Genomic DNA, 24,074 nt, shown 5'->3' on the forward strand with positions numbered 1-24,074 from the left:
TGGTTTGTCTACGCCATGATGACGGAATACAATGTGTGAACTTGATTCTCGAACGTCCTGTACGAACAAAACTCTGTCGTTGTGTAGGAAGGTATTTCTGAGGAACGTTTTGGACACGCACTGTTTTACAAGCTAGCAGTATGCCGGTCTCCCAATACCCACCACTATCATATGCAGTGGCGGTCAGTGGTGAACTGGCGCTGACGCTAGCTCATGAAGACTGCAAGTACAGCCTCACCGTATTGTCTCCCGACAAACTTATGGCTATGGTTACTACCACTGCTCTGGCCTGGAGATCCGCATAAATGGTGGTGTTCTACCCATGTATGGTACTACTGTAAGGATTTCTGTGACTCTAGAAAATACAAGCGATGCCTTCTAGTGAATCTTGGTGTCTATCAAACAACAGCACCAGTTTCTTTGTGTATCTCTACACCAGGGGGTGCGCCCAAAGCTATTGCGAACGGTTAAAGAGTGAAATGTAAACCTTCCTTGATGCTTACCTTCTTTTATTGCACCATACAGTAAGAACTGCCCTGACACAAGGCCCGCGGTCATGATCATTCTAGGTCCGAGACCAGCAAAAAGGCCGCGGAAACCAGCCTCTCGAGCAAGTACTGCAAGTCGATGCGGCATGGAGCCCTTTGGTCCATGTCCCTTGTTAATCTGACTAAGCAAGGTATCCGCTGGCTGCATGCAGAGGTCAGACAATCTGGGTGAAGAGACTTCCGAGTCGACACAGATACTCACCTGACTCAGAATGGCTGCTGCAAAACCTGCGATGACGCCGCTACCGAGCTGTATTGCAAATTTGCTGGTACTGGATAGTGTGCGACGAGTCTCTTCGGAAATTGAACGAAACACAATCTCGTGACAGAGTTCGTTCACCGTAAATTGCCCGATAGCGTAAGGTATCTGTCTGGACAGAACATTATTTATGCGAAAGTCGTCAGTCATTATGGGCTCACTTGCAGAGAATCGGTAAAAAGCCTGCGTAAAGCTCGCGTATGCCACCCTCACGCGCTATACGAGTGAAACCCGTGACAAGTCCAGTTGCGTAAGTTCTGTCTGACACGAGACGGATCCGGGTGGCTTCTAAAGGTGTCAGAAGGATATCTGCGAAAAACCTATGATAAAATGTAGGGAAATTTGAAGATCATCAGTACATCACGACATACTCAGCAATACTGGCTGATCCAAGGTAGATTGCCGTTCGATACTTGACTGCCGCCTCCGGGCCACCTACAGACTCGACTGCCTTTTTCTTCCAATATTCGTAACCAGCGAATTTTGCGCCTCCTTGTATAAGATAACCAACTGCAGTTGGGCCGAAACCTGTGAGGAGAGCTCTGGGACCTTCTGTCGCGATAACATAACGCGTTCCGGTCAACATGTTCAGCTTCTTGTACGCAGGATCAATTTGAATTCGTGTTTTCACGACGTCGACAGCTGCACGAGTGAACGGCGGGTCAAAAGATAAGAAAGTTGCGCCTCACGCGTCATTGCACCGTGGGTGATCCTTCATCTGTGTAAACGCGCGGTCTGTATGAATCGTCGGGGAGACTTACGTGCAGCATAGTGCTCCTGAGATGGATGTTTTCAGAGTCGCATATTAGTAGATATGGTGATTGTCAGACATTACCTGCGAGGAAGAAAGAAAAGTAATCCTTTGAGGTGAACTGGGGGATCGCAGCAGCGGCTTGATGGGTTTTCATTCCTTTGCTCGTCATGGCGTCTGATAAGGTGGAGCAGGGCGCTGGCCGCTGCACAGCTACTTAATTGCGATGATGACGTCAACATTATAATTAGTAGGTATCCTCGGATTGCAAGGTGTCTTGTTCTTCATGAATTGTGTTCTCCCCCTCGATATCGAGGGTGGCTCAGCGCTAGCTCAGGACCTGTCATGACAAACGTAATCGATCAGTGACTGTCATTGCCAAGTCATTGCGGTTCCCCGACTCTAGAGGGTTCTGTCAGATCAGGCACTCTGGATTTTTGCATGCGCGTGAAACAATTTCCATTTCCGATTGTGTCTCCGAGGTCCGTGCTTATGGCCACTTGCCTTGTAACTTTCTGTTCCGAGTCGTCTGCTCCTTTTTCTGTTTGTATCTCTCGCATTGGAATTGTATATTTTTGGTATCTCTTCTCTCGTTCACTGTGGCCGTCTTCTCCTTGCTCCGCGTACGTATTTCGTTGTGCTTGTAATCTTTATTCTCGCTGAATCGCTGTCTCAGGCCTGTCACTTAGCTTGCATGCTTGCCCACCTCATGATGTTGAACACGAGATATCCACATATCCATTGATTTATGACCCGTTGTATTACCCTGATGAAGTACCCATGTTGTCCGCCGTCGCATGTGATCCACCGTGGCGCTCTGCATGACCTATGTATGTACTACAAAAGCAATTCGAACTGTTTGACAGCTCCCGTCCTGTGTGATGCTGCCTAACGCACTGGATGTAAGTGTTCTGAGGCATGACTAAAAGCAAACAGTATCCTTGCAATTTTGCAAAATTTTGAATCCTGCGGACGGAGCTTGTGAGTTCGTCTGATGATGTGCCTACCTGACGTTTCTCGATTGGCACCTACCCAGTACTTCCCTTCAAACTCGCACGACGTTGATCGCAGCAGCAGTTCACCTTGGCTGCACTCCGCCGCTCTGCAGTGATAGTAGCCTCATCTCTCACTCCGATTTCTCCTCCCTCAGGCACATCGGACCTTCACCAGCATTGGCTTTTCTCTTCCCTGGATGAGCTCACCCGTCGTCTGGAACGCCTTCCGCGGGTTGATGTTCAATCATGTATTCGTTCTTTCTCAGCCTCGCACTAAGCACTTTCAGGCTGTCGGTCATGCAATGCGCTCGCCAACTTCGCACGCCTACGGTCTACCTGCGAGACTCGAATGCGAAGGTATTGTGTGAGATATTACTCCTTCCCCATTTGGTCCACGATGACACGGGATACTATGTTCCCATTGATATGGGACGGTAGAATCGGGGACTGCTCGCTACGATACAAAAGCAATTGGCAAAACGGCAGAATGGCAAAAATGTATTGTGAGTGTTTTTGGGTTCGAGTGGAGCACGCACACGCAAATTGGTTCCGCAGGATGTTATGTAACGACGAGCCCCTATTGCCATTTAACATCGTTCATCGTTCATTCTCCTAAAACCACATGAGTTCCGCATCAACAATCGATAAGCTCGGCCCCATGGCAGGACAATCAGGGTCACAGAATCTTTCTGTACCACTCACACAGACACAACATGATAAGCTTGATCAAACTGTACCCGACACTAGCTCCCCCACGCACTTGGAGTTTCCTCGAAGTCAGCAGGCTTTTATCCCGTGTCATCTCACGTTAATTGTATTCTAGGCGAGGATCAAGTTCTTTATGATTCATTCGTCAGTCCTTACATTGGGGAAGCTGTGGACAGCTTTTACGAGTACCTGAAAAACAACAACACTGAGTTTGCAATCTTCTCAATGGCAGTGTCAAATTTTCAGCCGTGGTGGGATGTTATCATCGGTGAGAGGATGCGGATGTGTCCTGGGTTATCCGAAATTTCAAGAATATGAGCAAGGCAAGCTCTCGCCGCAGGTGTCAGAATAAGACATCCGGTGACAGCATGCTGCACAGCTTGCGAATAGAAGATTTCATGACATCGAGTTCGAAAGAAGCTGGACAAAACGTGTGAGATGGTGAGGAAATGCGGCTCCTCATTGAAATTTCTCACCATCATCAAAGGCAGTCCCTTGTGCATAGGAAGACGTGGTGCTATTCGCAGACCTGAATGCTTCGTCTACATAGCAATTAAGCTGTGAAGCAGACACAGGATAACAGATGGGACGTGCCTTTAAATATGCCTGGACAAAGCGGTGCCCAACTTCCACAGCTCCAATCCATGGGCCCACTCTCGGATCGCTGGTGATTTGAGCATTGAGTTTGTCTATACAGTGCTGATATTCCGGGCTCTTCTGCAACATACCCACCACTTACCAGGGACTTTGGACACCCACTAAGATCTTTGTGCATTGTCTAATACGCAACTCCTGTATACACAGTGCCAAAGTTAGCTGGAAGGGCGAGGACTGGATTCCTATGTCGCATCATGAGATTATCTGCTATACTCAAGACCTTCCCGGCGCCGATCATGTCTTCCAATACCAGTATAAAATAACAGACGCCAGAAGACACGTCCCGTCAGACGATGGATGCAAGGCCACACTGCACAGGTGCAAGGTATTGTGCACCTGCCTGGGGGACGACGGACCATTACATATTCGAGGGACGGCTCACTACAACTATGGGACTTGGAGAGCGGCACATAGATAGGTGCTGAAGTGTGGATGGTAAGCGAATGCTGAGCGCTGAGCAACGAATCCTCCAAGGGACGGCGGGACAGTAAGAATCTGGGATGTCAAGAGCGGAGAAACAGTCCTGACAATCAAAACCGGGCATGTGTCTGTGTTTGTCATGTCAGGGATGGAGTAAATCTTGTATGCGGAAATGGGCGAACTGCACAAACACGATCGGACTTCCGCATCCAATTAAGATTCGACACAGCCACTTGGCAGCAGGTCTTAGTCCCCGTGACTGTTCATCGACTGAACGCACAAGATAACCACCTCGACGACTGGCAGGCTGCGATGATGACGTCAATATTTGTAGTATCCTCGGATCGCAAGGTGTCTTCTTGTTCTTCATGAATTGTGTTCTTCCCCTCGATCTCGGGGGTGGCTCAGGCCAGCCAGCTTGTCATGGCAAACGTAAACTATCACTGCCATTGCGATTTAATTAAAAACATATCAATGTTGGCTCCGGTTCAATCCAAAAAAAGTGTTCTAGACTGAACAAAGCGGGCCGGCCTTGGCCTGCTTCCATCATTGATACTTAAACCAAACTCAGCGGTCCCAGACTCCTCTCAACTTCCTCTCATCATGGCGTCCGTCACACAGATCATGTACTTCAAGACCTCTTCATCCTACCTGCAGGATCCCTCTAGGTTGATCTCTGAGCTTGCAACCAAAAGTGCAGCAGACAAAATTGAAGGGCTTTCTAAGTGAATACTCGTGTCATTCTCGAAGCGTGCTAGCTGATCGTTGATTAATTAAAGGGGATACCTTGGCTTCGAGACTGAGGATCCAACCAACGCATTCTGGGTCTTCGGTAAGTCAAGTTCGCGACATACTAGTCCAATCGCGTTGAACTACTGGCAGAGTGGACTTCCAAGTCTGCGCATGACACATATCATCAGACAGACACTTTCAAGGCCACACAAGCAGCTGCTCGACAAGTTTTTGCGAGCAGACCTACCCATACATTTGCCGAGTTCTCCAACGCTAGCCAGATCTTTTCTGCTCCAGCGACGGAATTTGTCACTTTCACTCTCAAGGAGGGTGCCAGTATGGACGCACTGCAACCCCTCGTCGAACAGCTTGAGGCTAAGCTTCAAGGAACACCTAAGTTCTACGGCTCGAGCTGGGCGCCTGTCCTTGATAAGCCCAACGTAGTTCACGGCGTGTTGGGATGGGAGAGTGTGCAGGTAACTCTAATATTAGTTCTTCTGGGGCACCTGCTTATCGGTTACAGGCACACTGGGATGCTGTAAGCTCAGGTCCCCTCAAGGAGATTATTGATGAAGTGAAGAAGATTGCTGACCTTTGGCTTGTTCACGCTATACTGACACAGTACAAAGCGTGAAGTACGAACGAAACTTTGTCGACGGTATTTGATTCTGAAGTTATAAAATACAAATGTACAATCTTATCGATATCCCCGAGGAAAACATTCGATTTAGCTGTGCGCCCAGGCCCTAGGCCATATAGAGTCTGGAGTTCAATATTTGTCAGTTCACACGTTCGAATCACCCTGGTAGTAAACTTCCTGCAAGCTATGCATACCCCTGAACACGCACTCCGAGATGTTGCTCTTGTCGGCCACTTGCAAAAAATCGTTCACCTATGCTTCCCGTCTTTATCGTCTTTGGAAGACCGCTGGATTGCGCCGATTGTATTTGCAGGGAGCGCAGGCGGTGTACACTAGCCACACTATTGGTAACTCTCGTCCCAATATCCGTTTCAGTGTTTTTCCGCCATCACCACAGCAGGTTTCTATGGTGCTGGGTGTAAGCGGAATCAATAGTTGGCAACCCACGTAATCGCCCAGATTTTAATTGTCGCGTCAATACTGCGTCACGACCGCGTCAAATTCACCTGACCCGCCAAAAATGCTCACGATATTTACTTTTTGCCGACTTCTGCCATTCTACCATGACCACTTGCCGTTCTGCCGTTCTGCCATTTGCCACGTGCACGAGGTCAATTGCTCTATTGCCCCTACACTAATGCTACCCCCGCGTTCGGCCCGCCCATCTATCATTGGAATATTGATGGATACTGAAACCAAGTGATCTCTACCCAGCTTCCTCTCAATCACCCCTCATCATGGAGCCCGTCACAAAGATCATGCACTTTAAGACCTCTTCGTCTTACCTCGAGGATCCCTCGCGATTGATTTCTGAGCTCACGACCACATGTTCAGCAGGTAAAATTGATGGGTTTTCCAAGTGAATATGGAAAGTCATCCTCGAAGCATGCTGGCTTATCATCGATCGATTAAAGGGCATACCTTGGTTTCGAGGTTGAGGATCCGACCAATGCATTCTGGGTCTTCGGTAGGTCAAGTTTGCGACACTAGTCCAATTGCGTTGAACTATCACTGGCAGAGTGGGAGTCCTTGGCTGCGCATGATGCATATCGTCAGACAGAAACCTTCAAGGCCATACAAGCAACTGCTCAGAAAATCTATACGGGCCAACCGAAACATGTGTTTGTCAACTTTTCCGACACTAGTCGAATCTTTTCTGCTCCAGTAACAGAACTCGTCACTTCTACCCTCAAGGAGGGTGTCAGTATGGACAAGCTTGAGCCCCTCGTTACACAGTTTCAGGCCAAGCTCGAAGGAACACCAAACTTCTATGGCTCGAGCTGGGCTCCTGTCATTGATAAGCCCAACGTGATGTACGGCGTGTTAGGATGGGAGAGTGTGCAGGTAATTCTGACATTGATTCCTCTGAGTCACCTACCCATCGATTACAGGCACACAGGGATACTGTTAGCTCAGGCCCGCTCAAGGAGATCATTGATCAAGTGAAGGAGGTTGCCGACATTTGGCTTGTCCATGCCATACTGGCGCCATCCAAATGATGATGCACAAACCCAACTTTGCATGGGAAGTCATGAAATATGTACAAGCTTGGATATCCCCGAGGAACATTTTGGTAAACGTTCATCTGTTTTCAATATGCAGTGTTTAAAGTTAGCCGTGTGCCCATAACCCACCCCTCACTTCACTTGATCGGATTCGACAGTGACACATTAGACTGGCTCTGGTAAGTATGCTTTTCATCAATTGAAATGCAACCGGATTTACCTCGACACCGCGTTTACTATTATCCAAACATCTGCTATTGGTGGATTCACCACTGTCGTATGGTGTGGCGGCTAGTGGCAGCTGGCCGGTGGTGAATTGACGCCGATGTTGAAGGATGAAATTTGAACCGCAAGCACAGCCTCGCCGTGTTGTCTGCCGACAAGCCTATGATATGGTTACTGTGTCGATTGAACGTTGAGCGTGGTTCCCACTAACAGAGAAGTTGGACAAATATTTACCACTTCAGGACGATGTGGGCCAACTTGTTCGTAAATAGGGATGTGCCCTAGAGGCGAGATGAGTCACCGCCTGCTGCGCCTGCATGCAAACGCACGGCGAAATGCAACTAATAGCCAAGCCAGGCTTGCAAATGCGATTAACGGCTGTGATGCAGTGAGTTCTGAGGCTGTTGAAAGTGAAGATATAAACCCTTTCGTATACCTCGAGCCAACCATCAGCGCCGCGGGCGATGACGCCTTAATATGATTTATGAGGCAGATAAATGCATGTTTGGTGACAGTACGTCGTGGTGTGTGGCGAGCACGCACAGTCCACGAGTTACTTATTTGACCTTGTGTGATCCTCGCCGCGGATGGAATAAAGGTGGTACACTACAACTTCAACCTCCGCCCAAACGAATACGTACCGTTCACCTCCCTCATATCCACTGTCGCCCTCGTTGCGCACCTCTCCTAACTATGTCTGTCTATCTCATTCCCAACAACGCGTTGGGTTTCAACAGTGCGTATTCTTCTCTCGCTTTCCATGTCTAGCGCCCGTCGAATAATTCATATTTTTTTCGTTCAGGACCTTTCACGCAGCTCGTCAAGCAAGTCCTGACTATCACGAATAAAAATGCACAGCCTGTAGCATTCAAAGTTAAGACAACAGCCCCCAAGGTGAGCAGAGAGATACAGGGGATGATGTTCCTGGGGCTTATAAATTCCATAGTTGTACTGCGTACGACCAAACTCTGGCAGGATAGAGCCTGGTGAAAGTGTCGATGTCTCCGGTATGTGCCTCGTGTTCAGTCCATGCTCGACTTTGCTCACATCTTCGATAGTAATGCTACAACCGATGAAAGACGAACCACCTTTGTCGACCAAATGCAAGGACAAGTTCCTGATTCAAAGTACCCTCATCACACCCGAAAAGGAGACACGAGACCTACAAGAATTCGTAAGTCTTTCTTCATGCATATCTTATTATCATCTTCATATTGGTTCACAGTGGAATGCGCAACCAGGCGTTGGTGACGAGTGGAAAGTTTATCAACAAAAACTCCGTGTTGTATACCTCCCGCCTGAAGGTCAAACTGTTGAAGAGGAGGAAGAGGAACCCCCTGCGCTTCCCCGCCCTTCTGTAGAGCCCGCTGGTGGACCATCTGTGAGTGCTTTGACAACCTGGGGGCATTCGGATTGCTGAATACGATCGCATTATCTGTAGACCTATGCAACTCTTAGGGATGCAGAGCCACGCGTTACTCCCCCTATACCAGAATTCACTTATGGTGACGCAGTTCAAGTTGCACCGGCTGTGCAACCTCGGCGCTCGCCCACGCCGCCTGCACCCGAGCGAGAAGTGAACAGTTCTCAAGAGAATGGTTCTTATCGGGATGAACTTGATTTTCAGAGATCTACTAGTGGCGGAGTTGGCGTTGTCAACGTCAACGTGCATTCGTCATCACCGCCACCCTCACCTCCAGCTGCACGGGTGCCCTCTATCAACCAAGACTTGGAATTGAAGTATATCGCAGCTCAGGACGAGATACAACGACTTCGGGATCTGCTTGCGGCTGTGCCTGATCCAAGCTCTCTAGCGCCAGAGTCCATTGCACCTACCTCGATCGCTCCGTCGGACTTCCGAAGGCGACATACATCGGCGCTCTCAGACGACGGAGAGACGTATGCTGGATCTGACGTCGGCACCATGGTGGAGCATGAAAGCGTTATCCACCAGGAAGGCGTTCCACTACAGGTGGTTGTTATTATTGCGCTTGGCGTTTTTATCACAACGTATCTATTTTTCTAAGTAGCCGAGCAGGGACGTGCTCCATTCATCCCCTTCCTTCGTCGATCCCTTCGGGCTCGCTAAAGCCATTTCGCGCAGTACATGCCACGCATCATATACAATATTTTCTCCGTTGGTGATATGAAAGGGGTATTGGGGAGTGTTGCAGTTCTCATGACTTTTCGCATTTATCGCCGAGTTACATAGTACGTTAGCATTTTTCTTTTTTGTTGTGTCTGCTTAGTGTTATCATGTGCATCGCTATATATAATCCGATTTGAATCACGCAAGTGTGGATGTGGTTGACGTTGGGGAGCTGGTGTTCCATGATAAGCAGACAATTTCGAGGCCCGTGCATGTACACCGTAATAGTACTAGCTAGTAGGATGTACCCAGCGTTCTGTGCCGATTAGTAGACACGAATAGACTGGACGATAATTAATTTATTATGTCTGTGTGCGGATTTCTGCCGCACTACTAGGCTCGATCGAGCTAGTGTCTCGATGGGGAATGATGTCATTGAATTCGCTGTCTCGACTCTCGAGTGTTTTACGATCGGAATATTGAGGCACAGCAATTGGACTTTCCTTTCTTGCACGTGTTTCTAGATCGTAGCGGCGCAACCTGGAAGCGCCACCGCCATGGCGTCATTTATATCTTTCTTCTCGGCAATTCCCGATCGGTATCTAACTCAATTTAACCCATATTATACGAAGCGAATCGAAGTAGACACTCGATGTCAAGTTAACATTCGAAGTGCGTTTCGTTACACTTTACGAAGCTACAGTGAGAAAATAAATTACCAATTAGTGGGAAAACCTGTCGAGAGTGGGACCCGGCCTCACCTGGTCCGCCCTGGAGCGCCACGGGCCGAAAGCTGTGCCTCAAATAAATGCCTCATTGATATTAAATGCCTCACTGCGCGTGACTTTTAGTACAAGTCTACCATCATGAACACATTCGCTCCAAATCAAAAACAGTCTAGGAAACCTGTCTTTTTCATTGCAGCAATCACTGTTGCTGTTTTATTTTTCGGCTACACATGGCTGTTCAAGCCATCTAAAACCGCAATCGTCCAAAAGGTGCGTTATCAACGGTCTTCCATCATCGTGGCTGACAAAACACACAGGCGGTCGTAGTACTAAAAGGCGACTCCCCAGTTGCCGGCACTATTACGTTCGAGCAGTCCTCAGCAGATGGGCCAGTCAAGGTCTCGGGAGAAATAACCAACCTTGACCCTTCTTCTCAGCGTGGTTTCCATGTCCAGTGAGTCTTCAGCTTCGAACTTCGCGAAGTAGGTCAAGGATTCCAATTATATCGATAGCTCTCTGGGAGACCTCAGCGGTGGCTGTTTGTCTACAGGGTCGCACTTCAATCCATACGACCAAACCCACGGTGCTCCCTCGAGCTCTTCCAGGCATGTTGGTGACCTAGGAAACATCGCGAGCGATGAATATGGCACAGCCACCATTTCCTTCGAAGACAGTTTCATTTCCTTGAATGGCCCCACGAGCATAGTTGGGTAAGCTAGATATGCAGTAACGCTTAATAGTACGAAACTCATTTCCGTTTTCAGACGGGCTGTCGTTGTTCATGCGGTATGGCGCCTTACATATTAGACGTGGCTCCTTACTAATGCGCTGCGTAGGGCACCGATGATCTAGGAAATGGCGGTAATGAAGAGTCTCTCAAGACCGGAAATGCGGGCGGACGAGCCGCCTGTGGCGTCATCGGTTTGTTTCTAATACTCTTTCATGACAACTTTGCGTTGACAAAGAGTCGCTATAGGGCTCGTATAAATCATCTGAGTGTTGGAGCATCCTGCATTGTCTTGTGCTTCTCACGTCATTGTATCATCATATGTCGTCATATCTCTTGGTCTCTGACAATTTATTTGTCTTTACCTGAGTTGCGTGGGAGCTCATTAAGATGGCAATTGTGCGGATCGATGCGCCCACCAGTACCTGCGGGGTTCAGTAAGAATCGAGACCCTTCGAGCATCTTCTAGAATGACCTCTGACGGCACTGGCCGCGCCATTGAATTTGTCCTAGAACTAGATGCACTTCCGACTGGTCATCACATAGCATGTCGGTTCCACAAAAGGTGTTCCAAAATAATAATCAGCCCCTAGGGTACTCAGTTCGTCACTGAACCTTAGCATAGAGCCAAGATGTAAACCAAGGCCGTCTCGTCGACCTATGATTTAACTCAGCAGCTGCATGCTCCTTTCTCAACCGTTCCTCCGTTGCTAAATGTTCTTCTGCGATTGCTTCAGTCACGACGGCTTCCCGGGTTGTCACGACAGTTTCTTGAGGAATCACATTGTTGGGATGTAGCGATACCTGCGAACCACCATGCCTCATGATCGATGCTGTAGAACGCGCAAATTCAGCCTGTGCGTGCAGATCTGGCCGAGACCCAGGGTCAAGGCCACGAAACTGAGATTGGAAGTGAAGGTTGGGTGGCGGAAGGTACGAGGATGCCCTTTCACGAAGAGATCTTGGTGCGTGGTCGGAGAACGACTTGCGAGGGAATGCGGGGCGATTGCAGTCCGTGGTCTGCGATCGACCTGGAAGACCGCGGTCACCACTTTTCATGCTGACATTGCTACCTGAGCGATGTCGAGAGAATAAGGATGGACGGCGTGGTCTTGTGGACTCCACATCAACCTCTTGATCAATGGTGACGATGCGGGACTGGATGCCTTCAGGAAGATTAATCTCTTCACTACCGCTGTATTGCCTAGGTTCGTCGCCGGGCACTGAACTGGGGAGTTGAAATGCGGGGGAAGCGGAAGAGTCGGGATCGAACGAGTGACTCAAATCACCAGTGCCGGGCTCGCTTGTTAAAGCTTGGTAAACATCAACAGTGTCATCGAGGTCCAGAAGACCTAGCGGATTTCTTGGGAGCCAGAGGGCATTAGTGATAGGTCGTGTGTAGTAAGGGTTGTCATAAGGGATGTCGTGACGGGGTTCATCATCCCACGTTGCAAGAGGTGGATGTCGTTGTACGAGAGAAGTCGAGATGCGTGCTAGAGGCTGACGTTGCCGTTCAGAAAGTGGGGATTCAACCGTCCTATCCAGAATGGCAGTAGATGGCTCTCCTCGGGTCGAGGTCGATGGGGTTTTTTCGTTTTCATCAACTGAATGTAGTTGTGAGAACGAACTGGCGTGAGGGCCGAACGGATTCGGTTTACGATGCTCATGCGGTCGGGGTCTTCGGGGAACGGTCGAATAAGAGAAATTCACCCAGGCCGGTAAGCGCCACGCCTGGAATCTCGAAGGGTGAGCCTCAGCGTCGACTGCTACGTCCTTAGCACTACCAGGGTGGTTTGATGAGATAATCTGGCTTTGAGGGCTGTCTTCAGATTCTCCCGTGCCCATCCTGCAGACCACCTGCGCCTCCTCAGTATCATATTGCTCGAGTCTGGCGCGGCACATTCGTGTCAAACTGACCGTGAATTATCAGAGCAGAGGTTGATAGAAAGATAAAAACACACGCACATCACCTTGACGATCGCGGTGAAGATGAATAAGAAAGCCGATAGTGCTACATTGGCAGTTATCCGCAACACAGCCATGTACGCCAGGAATACGAACTAAGCCAAGAGTTAGTTGATCGTACAGCGAGTGGCAGAGATTAGAACGAACTTGAGACAGCATCAATCCTATGAATAGAAATATATCAACGGCGTTCAGGTATGCAGATATGAGTATCATACCATCCAATGAATAACGAATGATACGGATCAACAGTATTTGGCCATTACACTCATAGTTCTTCGCATAAACATGTAGCAACTGCCAATCTGAGTCAGATCTGGCTTCACGAAGGGTACGATGTAACATGCCTGATTTTTTACAACAGCTGGAAAACGTTTTGGTCAGCATAGATTCTATCATGAAACATGTAAACAACAAACCAGTCTCAACTGAAAAATACAGTAACCCGAAGGGTATGACAAGTGGGTTAAGTAGAGCGAAGAGGAGTAACACGTGAATGACCAGGAGGTGGTTTGGTAGCCAGTCTGCATTCAGAAACGCTGTAAGAAACTTCACTGCACAAAATGATGGAACTCACAATAGAAATTAAATGTTCGTGGGCGAATTCCAACAGCTCTTTTCCTCGGAGTTACATGTCGCTTGGTGGAGGGATAGGTGAACAAAGGCAACTACAGCGAGGGATGTCAACATCATGACGATCTTGACTATGACTTCACAGAAACCTACACCAACTGCAAAGCACAACGTAAGAATGAGACGCAATGCCATAAGTTATGGATGCTTACACAACGCAAGCTCTAAGCCTCCATGAATTGCAGTGGTGAAGATCACTGCAAGCAAGTAGAACCCATGAATTCACTGCAAGACATCGAGAAAACTGGACTTACACCATCCAACATAGAAAGGTCCAGCTGTCGGGAAACTATCAGCGACAGTATTTATTATCCCACTCTCGGATACGGTTTTGAACGAAAGGAAAGACTGGAGTGCAGCGGTTCCAACACAGAAAAACACCAAGACATTGACAATTAAAAATTTATAGTAACGGGTCATAATCGTGTCGTGCATTACGGAAAGAGTGATGATCGTGTGGGCCTTCTTCGCAATGAGTAGAAGAATGGGCGGAATGAGGATCGCGAGTAGTGAGATAAGGACAGTTGGAAGGAATGATTGAATGACCTCTTCCTCCCAAGGGTGACTGGATAGATAATTGTACTACATGGATGTTCAGCACAGAAAATGCTGAAGAAGGATTACACATACTAAACTGGGCCAGAGCGTCGAAATGCTTTGAATGGAAACAAGACCAACAAACAATGACACCGGAAAAACCCAGAATATCGTGAATCCCCTGAGACATAGTTAACTACCCTTCGTGGTCATACAACAGCGGACCAGCACTCACCAGACCCCAATGTTTACTGCCCAATCTTTGAGAATATCCACTTGGTAAGTTGACCTCATGACCCTTGTCCAATCAATATCTTCATACTGCGGGGCCATCGTCACAAGACATGCAAGTGGGTTATTAGGATGCACTGCTAAGTACTTGCACGCTTTCCTTGCATCTGCTGGATCTTTGAAGGTTACAAACGCTGTTGATACAGCGTCGTATTCCGTAGCGGCCCGCGCTCGGTTCTTCGTTATCAACGATGTAAGGAGGTGGAGTTTGGCAGTGTAATAATCAATGCTCGGCACGGTCTTCCCACGGAAAAAGACAGAAAGGTGGATCAACGGCTGGTATGGGTCAAGTATGTTTCGTGGTAAACTGAGAAGCGCATCCCATATCGTCTTGTGTGGGTCGACGTTATCCGTCTCCGGATCTACTTTACCACTGTCAGTTCGTGGTAGCCGCTGATTTCTGTGAAACGCACCCTCCGTTTTCAAAATGAGTTTGTGCTTTGAGGGCGCAGAGTCGCTGGTTAACTGGTGATCAACCAGAAACGGTGAGAGTGCCTGAACGAGTAAGTCTGTATCACTGTTCTGTTGTCTGTTGTGGACTTGACTACATCCGCTTTCTACATCTGGAGTCCTAGCAGGCCTGGGTATGGTGGTATCCTCCCTTGAGCTGGGTATATGTTCTACATCGTGCACCGCTAAGAGTACCTTCTTTGCCAATCTGATGTGCGCGCCCTCTAAACGACGGAGGATCTCCTCGCGCCGTTCCAGCAATGACGCCAGTTCCGTCATTCGTCGTGCAATGACAACTCTGTCGATGAGTGGCACATTTCCCAGGTTTGGACCGGGAATTTGTCCAAGTGGGGCACCGCCGCTTCCTTCCTGACTCCCATTGGCAGTTTCGCCTGTAGACATACCTATACTCTGCGGAATGCGCTTCGCTCGATTGAAACCAAAAGCGAACAATTTGTTGAATAGGCCGGGTTGAGTTGATGCTGAGAAGCCAAGGGAAGGGTTGTCGAGAGATCGCGACAGGTAATACTCAAAGTACTCCTTGAGCACCTTTTCTGAGCGAAGCTGTACCGGCACGTTGGTCACCATCACGGTGCGCAGGCGTAAACCACGGTTGGACTGGTCAGTGTCAAGGGATGGAATATCCTGGAAGGGGTATTGTGGGTGAGGATGGGGATGATATTGTGGTTCCCTCTCGATCATGGCATCGGACTCCACGCTGCGTATGGCACTTTCTATTTTGGCTGCTCGTAATCTGAATGCTCCATTGCAAATGTAAAAGAGGTTGCACATCCAGGTAAGCGTGATCCAGAAGAGGAGGCAAATGTGAATCCAGAGTAGGGAGCGACCTTGCTGATTTTCTACGAGTGAAGAAATTGATGCTCTTGTCATTGACTGCGGTGAAACGTCATCCGGGGAAAAGTGGACATGTATCGGAAGAAGGATAGGAGTGGTCGTAAACGTATGGACGAGGACAAACAATACTTATGGACGACAGCAAAATTAGCGGATACGAATCAAGTGCATGTTGCAAGTACTCACGGCTCCCGCGCAGGAAACGCACATACAACGTTGCATCGACTCCTCTAAGTTCATTAAGCTTCGCCTGGGAGAGAGTGATGCTGTCCTTGACCCAAGATAATGGCCAGCCTTTCGGCGTCGGCGGGGAAGGATTCCTGCTACCGCTATTAGAATGAGAAAGAACAGGAGTTACGAGCGACAAACCGTGCCCACGAACGACCTTGATACAGGCTAGAAGTTCGAACGCCAATTAGAAGACAATGAGGAAACGATGAGTGTGCTCACTAGCCAAACTCCCAAGACTCGACGCTTCCAAGCCCCTCAGGCTGTATGTGAAATCCGCGTCTCCTTCTCTTTAGGATCTCGTGCGCCGTCACAGACATCACGGCCACTACAATTGTTATGACCGACTGATTAACAAGGCCACTGAGACAGTAGCAAATGTTAACTTCACATGCACTGAAGACTCTGAGGAAGGAAATAGACTGAACCTATAATCCTTTGAAAAGAGCCTGGTCTGAATGTCGGCCATGATGGTGACAATATTCCGTCAGTTTAAAATACGACAGCTTGGTCCAGACGAAGACGATACTTGGTATAGGTGGGACTCCACAGAAGTGGAGACGAAGAGAATTTGTGCCCCTCGAATGACGTCTATGCAACTATCCGGAGTCAAGGTTGAACTATATCCGTATGGCTTCAGGCCACCATGGACTAGTTGGCCGGCATCGTGGCATCATGCATCATGCTCCGACGTTGCATTAATCCATGCGTTGTGACTTACACTTATTCAAATTATCCAAAAGTTTAAGTTTACAAGCGCTTGCTTAGTACGTTACGCGTTATATCTTATCCAATGAGCAACACGGGTGCAAATTAAGTTTCAACGATTGCAAAACTTATGGACCAGATGTAATAGTTAGTTCTACGAACAGAATGGTCTACTTCGTGCGCATTATCCGTAGTGTGTTGGGTTTATAGACAAAGTTCTCTGAATAGTTCTTCGGAGGGATTTTCTTGGTGGGAGGTGGTTGTCTGCGGCAGCTCATTAGTGTCCAGTTCATGTCAAAAGCGAGGGATGCACTCACACGTAGTAATTCCAACCTGAATAAAAAAGACAATGAGGGAAATAGACTCTGAGGTAAAGATCAAACGTACCTTGTTTCTCTGCGAAGTGCATTGCATCTTCCTTGCTTCTGAATGACACCCTGGTGCCCTGCATGTAATCCGCGCTGTACAGACAGTGATAAACGCCGTTTCAGGTGAAAGGGAGTAACCACTCACGAACTGGCCCAACCCATCAGAGGATTCTCCCACCGACCTGCTCCCTGAAGAACATCCCAGTCAATGCGCCACCGCTCTGACTTTCCTGCTCCGCTTTGCATGGTGTTGCGGGCTGGTTGATAGATCCGTACCATGCGATGCCGGAGCTCCGCTGGATTGACGGTCATTAAATATGGCATCTTCAGTGTCAGTTGGTTGAAACACACCTGGAGCGCCACTTATAACTTCAGCCGTCAATACATCAGTATGAGCAACCTCCGTAATTTGGGTGGTCTCTTTCTGGGGGGCATCGCTAGTGCGAACTGGCTGGCTTTGACTTTCTGCAGAGAAATGGCGCGTGTAAATTGAACACGCAGGCAGTGGCCGTCTCGGTATTGCCTGCTTATAAGAGCGGAGCAGAGACATTGTCGAAATCTATCGAGAGGCGATTCAGAAGAGACGAGCTACTTTCGGGAGACGCGGCAAAGTCCGGTTCGGTGGCGGTGCAACCGTCCGTTGGTCACAATTGATTTAGATGGTTAGAGGATTTAAGCATGCTTTTAGAATGGGCAAGAGTACTAAGTAGTATACATGTATTAAGTACATAAATCAATGAGCTTGGCGGCAGACACTCGAATGGTACATTTGCTATGTTCGAAATTCTGTACGGGAACCCACAGGTCTTTCGAAGCGTCTGGGTATTCACTATTCATGCATTTCAGGTGAAAAATCTCGAAAAGTACTGACCTTTCACTCATCTCTATCTTGTACTTCATCTGGCAGCTGCGAACCCAGCCACCTTAGGACACCGGACAGCATGATCAAGACAACATATACTGCATTTCCATTGAGAATATTATGTTTCTTTGAGAATGCGAAGAGCGATGTAGTTAAGGCGGGCCCAAGGGCACGAGCTATCGATCCAGAGGTTTGGCAGAGACCATTGATAACGCCAAGAACATTCTTCGCAGGGGCAGAAGCTGTGACAAACATCAAAACAGTAGCTATATTTAAGCTGGTTACCTGTGATGGCACAACAAGTTTCATTGTAACACGCACCAAATGCCATATCCCACGTCACTGTCAGAATAAGCTGGCCAAGCAAGGCATACATAATTGCATGATCAACCATCCCCCTTGTGTGTACCAGCCACGACATTATCGGAAACGCGACCATAAGCGGTGTGAAGCACGACGCTGATACACAGAATAGATGCTTGGGACCAACCCAATCAACAATTCTGGCCAAGAACAATGCCTGAAAGAGTCCATCTACGATCCCAGAGAACCCCAGCCACAAACCAATAGAAGAAGGAGTAAGACCCATGCCGCCAAGGTGGGTGGGCGTGGAAAGGAACAGCGGTATGAGAGCCCTGAAAGACGTGTCAAGAAAGGACAACATAGCGTAGCTTGCGATCGGAATAACAATGGTAGGTGTGAGCAGAGACAGCAAGAGCGGATCTGTCGTAGATTGTTGCACAAACGCTTCCTGATCATCGGCGCCGTGAGAAACACTGGGCGTGGCTAATGTCGACCTTGGTCGACGTTTGCTTGATAATGTCTGCTAAACGTGAATAACGTGGCGTTGAGGAAGGTATGATTTGGGACTTACTTCTTCAAAGAAGTGTAACAGCATGAAAAAGGCCAAGAGGAGCGGAGAAGCAGACAATACACAAGCAAGAAAGTACGGGTATTTTCCCCAAAATGGATTGATAAATAATTTAGGCCAGTGATCCTGTGGCCGCGCCAGCATTCCCCCCATCAAAGGGCTGGCGTGCCAATTTCATCAGCATCCGTCACAATAGTCAAACGATTCCGCTTACCCAGCGGAACTTCCAATTGACCACATGATCGGAATCAAGGCAAATCCCTGAGCCATATTCGTAGAGTCCGTCAATTCACCCATCACAGTCTTCATGACTCCAATGTTGCCATTCAATACTCCCCACATGCAGCGGCTAGGGAGATCACATCAGCATTGCAATATCTCCTTCGACTGAAGCAAACCTCATGACTAGGCTCCAGAAGGTTGTCGAAAAGCCGAAACATATCATCGAAATGCAAGCTCCTGTTAGTCCGATTAATAACACTGGCTTGCGTCCAATGTTGTCGGACAACCGACTCCAGCCCAATACTGTCAGTGCCTGGGCGAAGTAAAACAGAGAATCCTGACAAAGGGAATGATAATTTTTGCAAGTCATGATATTGCCACCTACAATTAATCCGACATAGTATCCTACCGCCGCATCGTCACCTCTAGTGATGCCGACTTCTCTGATAAGCTGAAAACAGCTTCAGTTACAGTATCGACCACGGATGTTGCAGCAAAATGACATCCCGTTGTAAAAGTTCATACCTGATTGATATACGGGTATATGGACATTGAAGCTATAGTTTCCGCAAGTTCCAACATCAGAAGTATGCCTATCTGGAGTTGTGGAAGAGGAGTTTTAGGCTTTCTCGGAACTGTTGCATGATGAACAAGAGGCATCACGATGGTCTCGCAGTTTACTATACGAGGAGAACCAGAAGTGACCATCCAGGCGAGTCAGGGCTCCAGCGAGATGTTCGTGAGTGCAAAGATAGACCAAGCGAATCGCCTTGATATAGGACAAGAACAGCATGCGCATTGCAATTGATAAGAGCTACCGGACGAGGCGACATAGGGCCGACATGCTGAGTTGATAAGGAATTACTTAGTGTCAGCTCTTGATATGGATGGGCCAGATAGCCACCAGCGAACGCTCCAACATCGCTTGATCAGAACAAAGCCCCGGGTCCGCCGAGCCATAGGCTCAGCCTTGAGCCTTTCCAAGGGTCAGCGTCCCAGAAAGAGGTACTCACTGCCCCGGGGGTTTCCTTCTTTCTTTGGCAAAACAATTTGCAACTCGAAGCTTCTGAAGACCGAAATACAACAATTCGATGAGTCTTGGCGTTCTTTTCAAACCTCTGCTGGAGACACACGACAGTTGCAACAAACCCACCTCTCGGCGGCTAACGCCGATCGTGATTCGTCACACGTCCTAAATTTTGTTCTGTACACCATTTCAACGCAATATATATGATGGTACCGTTTACCAGTTTGAAGGAGATCTTTATTTTATCTCTTCACCACCGGCGACTCAACTGGACCTGGACCTGGAGTTCTCCGCATGCGTTAATTCTTTTTGCGCACCGCCGACGTTCGAGCAATCCGAAGCACATCAATCTTGAATCGAGTAGTGAGTGTATGTTTGGGTTGAAGCATGCCAGAGGAGCCTCCGAGAGTAATGACGAAGAAAAAGAAGATATGGATGACGCCGTTGATGAAATAGCGAATGTCAGAAATCCTGTGAGCAGGATGATTGACTTCGACGAGTGATCACTAATTTGTAGCGAGCGTTATTGATGATATTCGTGTTTGACTTTATGCCCTGGACACTGCACTTCTGACTGATGCAATTGTGTCATATATACCACTTCCGTCCCCTACAGGATGAAACTTGGCAGTAAAAAAATTATGGCTGTATGGTGTGGCGGGAAACAAGTAAAGTAAGTCGACAGCGACAGTGTTTGTTGTGGAGACATAAAATGCTAATCAAATATGCACAATCATCAATGCATCGTCCAACTGCGCCAGCACGTCAGTGGCATTCTCACCATATTACTTCAACGCGAGCAATGCTTTGTTTCCATGTAAGCTCCTAGGGCTTGTGTTTTGTTTGCCCCAATTTAGCGGAACCTTTCCACTTCAGATTTTGGAAATCGAGCCCGCCCCCGCCAGTTCCTGACTTCGTCATTGCTATCCCAGTTGGCATGGTAATCCGCAACCAGGAGGTGGGCAAGAGTCTGACACCAAAATCAAGAAGTGGATAATTGATCCACGCACTCTCAACCCAGGTCAAGTGGTATAAATGACAAACTATCTATAAAAATAGAAACAACCGCAATAACATCTCATGCACTTGTGACCCATGAGAATTACCTGTCCTGCCATACTTCCCCCCGACGAAGCCGAAGCCGAGCGCTCAAGCGCTCAAGTGCTGCTTTTAGTAAATGTGGCGCTAAGATGCATCCGAGTCAGGACAGACCTGGGATAGATGCTTCATTTTGCAATTACCCGTCAATTGCCAAACCAACTTGATGTTGCCGAGTCTCGACTGGCGGTGATTGCGAGATATCTCACAGTCATATTTAGGATACGGGCTTTCTAGCCCGGGGATTGTATCAATGTCGCGCGATAGAGCTTGTCATGGCCATATGACCTCGTTCGATAAAGTCTGTCATACTAGGTGAGCAAGTATTAAAGGAATACTCACAGTCTTGAGAACTCCCATTTCTTACATGATTGACCTCCAGAAAAGAGTCGCCATTATCGGCGCAGGGTAAGTATCGCTTTTCATTTGATTCTACGCCAACTCAATATCCGCTTCGAAGTGTTGGCGGGTTGTCCCAAGCCATTGCTCTCAAAACTAAGCTCGGATTTCACGATTTTACGGTGGGTGCATCCATCAAACAAGTGGTATGATCGCTGAGTATTTCAATAGATATATGAGAAAGGGTCTGAAGTTGGTGGGGTGTGGAGGGTACGTTGTTGTGATGCGCGACATGTTCTCCTGACAATTTTGTGCACAGGCCAACACATATCCAGTAGGGTCAACGACTGAAATTGCAGAATATCGCTCACCTCAAGACTTCTTCTAGGGATGCTCGTCGGATGTCCAAATTCATTGGTACAGCTTATCATCAGACCTTTACCCATACTGGAACAAGTCGCATGGCCTTCAACCGGAAATTCAAGCCTACTGGATTGACCTCTCGAAGAAATACAATCTATATCCACACATCGCGTTCAACACAAAAGTGTTATCTGCCGAGTGGGATGATGCCAAACAACAATACATCGTCGTCGCAGAAGATGTCTTTTCAGGCAAGAGAATATCGAGCGTGGCCCATGTTGTGATATCTGCCATTGGTAACTTGGAGGCCCCAAGGATCCCAAACGAGATCCCTGGAGTTCGGAAGTTTCAAGGAGTTTCGTTTCATTCCGCACAGTGGCCAGGCTCGATAGATCTGCGGAATAAGCGCGTCGCAGTCATTGGAAATGCCTCCTCCGGGTGAGTCACGACGACTTCTGCGCGGGTAATCGGTTGTGACATACAACAAGAGCACAGTTCGTGCCATCTGTATCTGAAGACCCGTCTGTCGAAGTAGTCAACTTCATCCGCACCCCGACCTGGTTCAACACTCGAGTGAGATTCTTTGTACCATGTTCGATAATATTAACAACTAAACAAATATTCAAGCCACATATTCCGTACTCGGACACCGAGAAATGGATATTTGCCAACATCCCTCTGGCAATGCGACTGCATCGAGCTTGGATCATGTTCTGGGTCAGACCAAACGTTGCAGGGTTTTAGCTTGCTGACATTGTTGTAGTTTGATTTTCCCTCTCTCGTACACCCAAGTGACAAAATTCTCAAGAAACGACGCGAGGTGAGCAGACTCCGAAAGTCTCGAGGCATTCGTTCTAACGTTTTCTGCTAGGCGATGACGAAATACATCCTCGATAAGGCACCGAGTAGATACCATGATCGTATGATACCCGATTATCGTACGTGGCTGATCAAGGAACTTTTTGTGTGCTCACATGCTCCACAGCTCCAGGCTGCAAGCGGACCGGTTCGTAGTCGGTGATTGAACTCAGAATGTGTTCTTTCTCATTTCATGCAGTCGCAAACAGCGGTTTCCTGGATGTTCTCCATCGGCCTAACTTGACACTGAACTTCGACGGAATTGCCAACATAGCGGAGAATGGGATCATCACAAAAACTGGTATGGATGGGCTGTCAACGACGTCATCACCCTCCTCACATTAGTTCAGGTGAAATGTTGCCATTCGATGTCATCGTATACGCGACTGGGTTTATCGGCGTAAGTGTTATTTGCACAAGCTTAATATTCTATCAGATACCAATTGCAGAAACAGGACCGATACCCAATGCACGTTCGAGGCTCGAACGGAGCTACTATCCAAGGGTATTATGAGGCTCATGGTGGCCCTACCGCATACCTCGGGACTTCAGTCCCTGACATACCAAACTTCTACTTGCTAGCTGGTGAGCTCACAAGGGACATGCTATCATCAAATTTCTCCTGATGTATCAAATCCAGGACCAAACACCGGAACACCAACATCATCATTGTTCGTGGAAGAAGTTCAAGTAAATCCAGTGTACCTTTTGTGTGTTTCTACTGAAGTTTGTCACAAGATTGGATATATCCTTCAACTCATAGAGCTGGTCCTCAGCGGTTCTGTTTCATCTTTCACTGCCAAAGCTTCACACACAGATGCATATAATGCCAAGGTTCAAGAACGTATATCCCGCTCTGTGCTCGTGCAATGCTACTCCTGGACGCGTACGAACGGCACAGGAAAGGTATTTAATGCGTTCCCTTGGGCTGTGACGCTTTGGTGGTGGTGGCTTCGTAAACCAAATTGGGATCATTATGTGGCAGTCGGCGCCGAGAAATGGGTATGGGCAAAGCGAAGAAAGGCTGTTAAGAATAGTCTGAAATGCACTGCAGTCTTGATGCTATTGTGGCCATATATCAGCGGCTCTGCTCAGACGACATGGTGGTGAGTCCATCATTGTTCTTGATGCCCATCATTCGAACAATCGATATCTTTAGGCAGCGACTATCCGTGGCTTGTAACTACTTGAGCAAGTTCAGTCTGCGTTTTTAAGCACCGCCATGTATGTACGAGACAGATTATAATGTTACAAAGTAGCAACTAGACAGCTTGCATCCCTTTTCTTCACGAGCAAGGTTGACAATCGAAAACGATGCGACGACAACCTGTTAGTAGACCTTTCTGTCGGTGTGTTCATCAATCATTATACTAGTCCATTGTACAATAGCTACCTCTTTTGTGGACCTACAGTAG

General features: G+C 48.0%; 9 protein-coding genes across 9 annotated transcripts; 5 read left to right on the top strand and 4 right to left on the bottom strand.

The window, feature by feature from the left end:
• Nucleotides 1-270: 270 nt before the first annotated feature.
• F5147DRAFT_707682 (mitochondrial carrier) lies at nt 271-1,948 on the bottom strand. Its single transcript, XM_041438081.1, has 8 exons — nt 1,643-1,948; nt 1,569-1,584; nt 1,497-1,519; nt 1,179-1,449; nt 969-1,127; nt 751-919; nt 504-690; nt 271-454 (listed from the first exon to the last, which is right to left on the bottom strand). The coding sequence occupies exons 1-8, from the start codon at nt 1,728-1,730 to the stop codon at nt 399-401; spliced, it is 969 nt and encodes a 322-aa protein (XP_041290087.1). The 5' UTR covers nt 1,731-1,948; the 3' UTR covers nt 271-398.
• Nucleotides 1,949-4,837: 2,889 nt separating this feature from the next.
• F5147DRAFT_707691 (uncharacterized protein) lies at nt 4,838-5,818 on the top strand. Its single transcript, XM_041438082.1, has 4 exons — nt 4,838-5,063; nt 5,118-5,170; nt 5,221-5,546; nt 5,594-5,818. Exons 1-4 carry the CDS (start codon nt 4,942-4,944, stop codon nt 5,702-5,704), a joined length of 612 nt encoding a protein of 203 aa, XP_041290088.1. The 5' UTR covers nt 4,838-4,941; the 3' UTR covers nt 5,705-5,818.
• A 252-nt stretch (nt 5,819-6,070) lies between these two features.
• On the top strand, nt 6,071-7,390 carry F5147DRAFT_292298 (uncharacterized protein). Its single transcript, XM_041429065.1, has 4 exons — nt 6,071-6,569; nt 6,625-6,677; nt 6,729-7,054; nt 7,102-7,390. The coding sequence occupies exons 1-4, from the start codon at nt 6,448-6,450 to the stop codon at nt 7,207-7,209; spliced, it is 609 nt and encodes a 202-aa protein (XP_041290089.1). The 5' UTR covers nt 6,071-6,447; the 3' UTR covers nt 7,210-7,390.
• Nucleotides 7,391-8,048: 658 nt separating this feature from the next.
• F5147DRAFT_707699 (PapD-like protein) lies at nt 8,049-9,863 on the top strand. Its single transcript, XM_041438083.1, has 6 exons — nt 8,049-8,176; nt 8,243-8,334; nt 8,387-8,447; nt 8,499-8,614; nt 8,666-8,821; nt 8,882-9,863. The coding sequence occupies exons 1-6, from the start codon at nt 8,134-8,136 to the stop codon at nt 9,464-9,466; spliced, it is 1,053 nt and encodes a 350-aa protein (XP_041290090.1). The 5' UTR covers nt 8,049-8,133; the 3' UTR covers nt 9,467-9,863.
• Nucleotides 9,864-10,371: 508 nt separating this feature from the next.
• On the top strand, nt 10,372-11,353 carry F5147DRAFT_707700 (superoxide dismutase). The gene is made up of 6 exons (XM_041438084.1): nt 10,372-10,527; nt 10,575-10,711; nt 10,770-10,967; nt 11,022-11,043; nt 11,094-11,178; nt 11,234-11,353. Exons 1-6 carry the CDS (start codon nt 10,396-10,398, stop codon nt 11,242-11,244), a joined length of 585 nt encoding a protein of 194 aa, XP_041290091.1. The 5' UTR covers nt 10,372-10,395; the 3' UTR covers nt 11,245-11,353.
• On the bottom strand, nt 11,300-16,647 carry F5147DRAFT_292362 (uncharacterized protein). Its single transcript, XM_041429066.1, has 17 exons — nt 16,372-16,647; nt 16,166-16,306; nt 16,085-16,111; nt 15,902-16,035; nt 14,824-15,843; nt 14,355-14,772; nt 14,213-14,300; nt 13,837-14,164; nt 13,735-13,779; nt 13,676-13,680; nt 13,527-13,617; nt 13,369-13,473; nt 13,297-13,313; nt 13,168-13,246; nt 13,097-13,113; nt 12,950-13,044; nt 11,300-12,896 (listed from the first exon to the last, which is right to left on the bottom strand). Exons 1-17 carry the CDS (start codon nt 16,410-16,412, stop codon nt 11,591-11,593), a joined length of 3,957 nt encoding a protein of 1,318 aa, XP_041290092.1. The 5' UTR covers nt 16,413-16,647; the 3' UTR covers nt 11,300-11,590.
• Nucleotides 16,648-16,732: 85 nt separating this feature from the next.
• Nucleotides 16,733-17,633, bottom strand: F5147DRAFT_707702 (Ndufs4, NADH dehydrogenase Fe-S protein 4). The gene is made up of 5 exons (XM_041438085.1): nt 17,371-17,633; nt 17,165-17,315; nt 17,039-17,112; nt 16,969-16,984; nt 16,733-16,915 (listed from the first exon to the last, which is right to left on the bottom strand). Exons 1-5 carry the CDS (start codon nt 17,567-17,569, stop codon nt 16,822-16,824), a joined length of 534 nt encoding a protein of 177 aa, XP_041290093.1. The 5' UTR covers nt 17,570-17,633; the 3' UTR covers nt 16,733-16,821.
• Nucleotides 17,634-18,202: 569 nt separating this feature from the next.
• F5147DRAFT_707710 (major facilitator superfamily domain-containing protein) lies at nt 18,203-19,370 on the bottom strand (the record flags this gene model as incomplete). Its single annotated transcript, XM_041438086.1, has 4 exons — nt 19,151-19,370; nt 18,967-19,101; nt 18,756-18,912; nt 18,203-18,704 (listed from the first exon to the last, which is right to left on the bottom strand). Coding segments are annotated over exons 1-4 (988 nt in total), but the record flags the coding sequence as incomplete, so codon positions are not given.
• A 2,047-nt stretch (nt 19,371-21,417) lies between these two features.
• On the top strand, nt 21,418-24,050 carry F5147DRAFT_754352 (uncharacterized protein). The gene is made up of 16 exons (XM_041440285.1): nt 21,418-21,507; nt 21,560-21,620; nt 21,670-21,708; nt 21,758-21,772; nt 21,827-22,239; nt 22,290-22,374; nt 22,429-22,518; nt 22,565-22,621; nt 22,673-22,739; nt 22,787-22,807; nt 22,859-22,960; nt 23,010-23,059; nt 23,115-23,244; nt 23,300-23,349; nt 23,398-23,765; nt 23,819-24,050. The coding sequence occupies exons 1-16, from the start codon at nt 21,467-21,469 to the stop codon at nt 23,871-23,873; spliced, it is 1,644 nt and encodes a 547-aa protein (XP_041290095.1). The 5' UTR covers nt 21,418-21,466; the 3' UTR covers nt 23,874-24,050.
• The last annotated feature ends 24 nt before the right edge of the window (nt 24,051-24,074 follow it).

Source organism: Suillus discolor (genome assembly GCF_016758755.1).
Source record: "Suillus discolor strain FC423 chromosome Unknown F5147scaffold_48, whole genome shotgun sequence".
NCBI classification, from domain to species: Eukaryota; Fungi; Basidiomycota; class Agaricomycetes; order Boletales; family Suillaceae; genus Suillus; species Suillus discolor.

What these genes read in the sequence shown, in the direction of transcription:
- F5147DRAFT_292362 (XM_041429066.1), bottom strand. Translation starts at nt 16,412, where the DNA reads ATGGCCGACATTCAGACCAGGCTCTTTTCAAAGGATTATAG. An exon ending in GCGTTTCCTGCGCGGGAGCC is followed by an intron (nt 15,844 to 15,901) that starts GTGAGTACTTGC and finishes GTCGTCCATAAG; the next exon opens with TATTGTTTGTCCTCGTCCAT. An exon ending in ACCTTTCTATGTTGGATGGT is followed by an intron (nt 13,780 to 13,836) that starts GTAAGTCCAGTT and finishes ACTTGCTTGCAG; the next exon opens with TGATCTTCACCACTGCAATT.
- F5147DRAFT_707699 (XM_041438083.1), top strand. Translation starts at nt 8,134, where the DNA reads ATGTCTGTCTATCTCATTCCCAACAACGCGTTGGGTTTCAACA. An exon ending in CAACGCGTTGGGTTTCAACA is followed by an intron (nt 8,177 to 8,242) that starts GTGCGTATTCTT and finishes TTTTTCGTTCAG; the next exon opens with GACCTTTCACGCAGCTCGTC. An exon ending in AGCCCGCTGGTGGACCATCT is followed by an intron (nt 8,822 to 8,881) that starts GTGAGTGCTTTG and finishes CATTATCTGTAG; the next exon opens with ACCTATGCAACTCTTAGGGA.
- F5147DRAFT_707700 (XM_041438084.1), top strand. Translation starts at nt 10,396, where the DNA reads ATGAACACATTCGCTCCAAATCAAAAACAGTCTAGGAAACCTGTCTTT. An exon ending in AAACCGCAATCGTCCAAAAG is followed by an intron (nt 10,528 to 10,574) that starts GTGCGTTATCAA and finishes CAAAACACACAG; the next exon opens with GCGGTCGTAGTACTAAAAGG. An exon ending in CAGCGTGGTTTCCATGTCCA is followed by an intron (nt 10,712 to 10,769) that starts GTGAGTCTTCAG and finishes TTATATCGATAG; the next exon opens with CTCTCTGGGAGACCTCAGCG.
- F5147DRAFT_707691 (XM_041438082.1), top strand. Translation starts at nt 4,942, where the DNA reads ATGGCGTCCGTCACACAGATCATGTACTTCAAGACCTCTTCATCCTAC. An exon ending in AAAATTGAAGGGCTTTCTAA is followed by an intron (nt 5,064 to 5,117) that starts GTGAATACTCGT and finishes GATTAATTAAAG; the next exon opens with GGGATACCTTGGCTTCGAGA. An exon ending in TGGGATGGGAGAGTGTGCAG is followed by an intron (nt 5,547 to 5,593) that starts GTAACTCTAATA and finishes TATCGGTTACAG; the next exon opens with GCACACTGGGATGCTGTAAG.
- F5147DRAFT_292298 (XM_041429065.1), top strand. Translation starts at nt 6,448, where the DNA reads ATGGAGCCCGTCACAAAGATCATGCACTTTAAGACCTCTTCGTCTTAC. An exon ending in AAAATTGATGGGTTTTCCAA is followed by an intron (nt 6,570 to 6,624) that starts GTGAATATGGAA and finishes GATCGATTAAAG; the next exon opens with GGCATACCTTGGTTTCGAGG. An exon ending in CAATGCATTCTGGGTCTTCG is followed by an intron (nt 6,678 to 6,728) that starts GTAGGTCAAGTT and finishes TATCACTGGCAG; the next exon opens with AGTGGGAGTCCTTGGCTGCG.
- F5147DRAFT_707702 (XM_041438085.1), bottom strand. Translation starts at nt 17,569, where the DNA reads ATGTCTCTGCTCCGCTCTTATAAGCAGGCAATACCGAGACGGCCACTG. An exon ending in AGTTATAAGTGGCGCTCCAG is followed by an intron (nt 17,316 to 17,370) that starts GTGTGTTTCAAC and finishes CCGTCAATCCAG; the next exon opens with CGGAGCTCCGGCATCGCATG. An exon ending in CTGATGGGTTGGGCCAGTTC is followed by an intron (nt 17,113 to 17,164) that starts GTGAGTGGTTAC and finishes CTGTCTGTACAG; the next exon opens with CGCGGATTACATGCAGGGCA.
- F5147DRAFT_754352 (XM_041440285.1), top strand. Translation starts at nt 21,467, where the DNA reads ATGATTGACCTCCAGAAAAGAGTCGCCATTATCGGCGCAGG. An exon ending in TCGGATTTCACGATTTTACG is followed by an intron (nt 21,621 to 21,669) that starts GTGGGTGCATCC and finishes GTATTTCAATAG; the next exon opens with ATATATGAGAAAGGGTCTGA. An exon ending in ATTGGAAATGCCTCCTCCGG is followed by an intron (nt 22,240 to 22,289) that starts GTGAGTCACGAC and finishes ACATACAACAAG; the next exon opens with AGCACAGTTCGTGCCATCTG.
- F5147DRAFT_707682 (XM_041438081.1), bottom strand. Translation starts at nt 1,730, where the DNA reads ATGACGAGCAAAGGAATGAAAACCCATCAAGCCGCTGCTGCGATCCCC. An exon ending in CACCCACGGTGCAATGACGC is followed by an intron (nt 1,450 to 1,496) that starts GTGAGGCGCAAC and finishes TCACTCGTGCAG; the next exon opens with CTGTCGACGTCGTGAAAACA. An exon ending in CAGCAGCCATTCTGAGTCAG is followed by an intron (nt 691 to 750) that starts GTGAGTATCTGT and finishes CTCTGCATGCAG; the next exon opens with CCAGCGGATACCTTGCTTAG.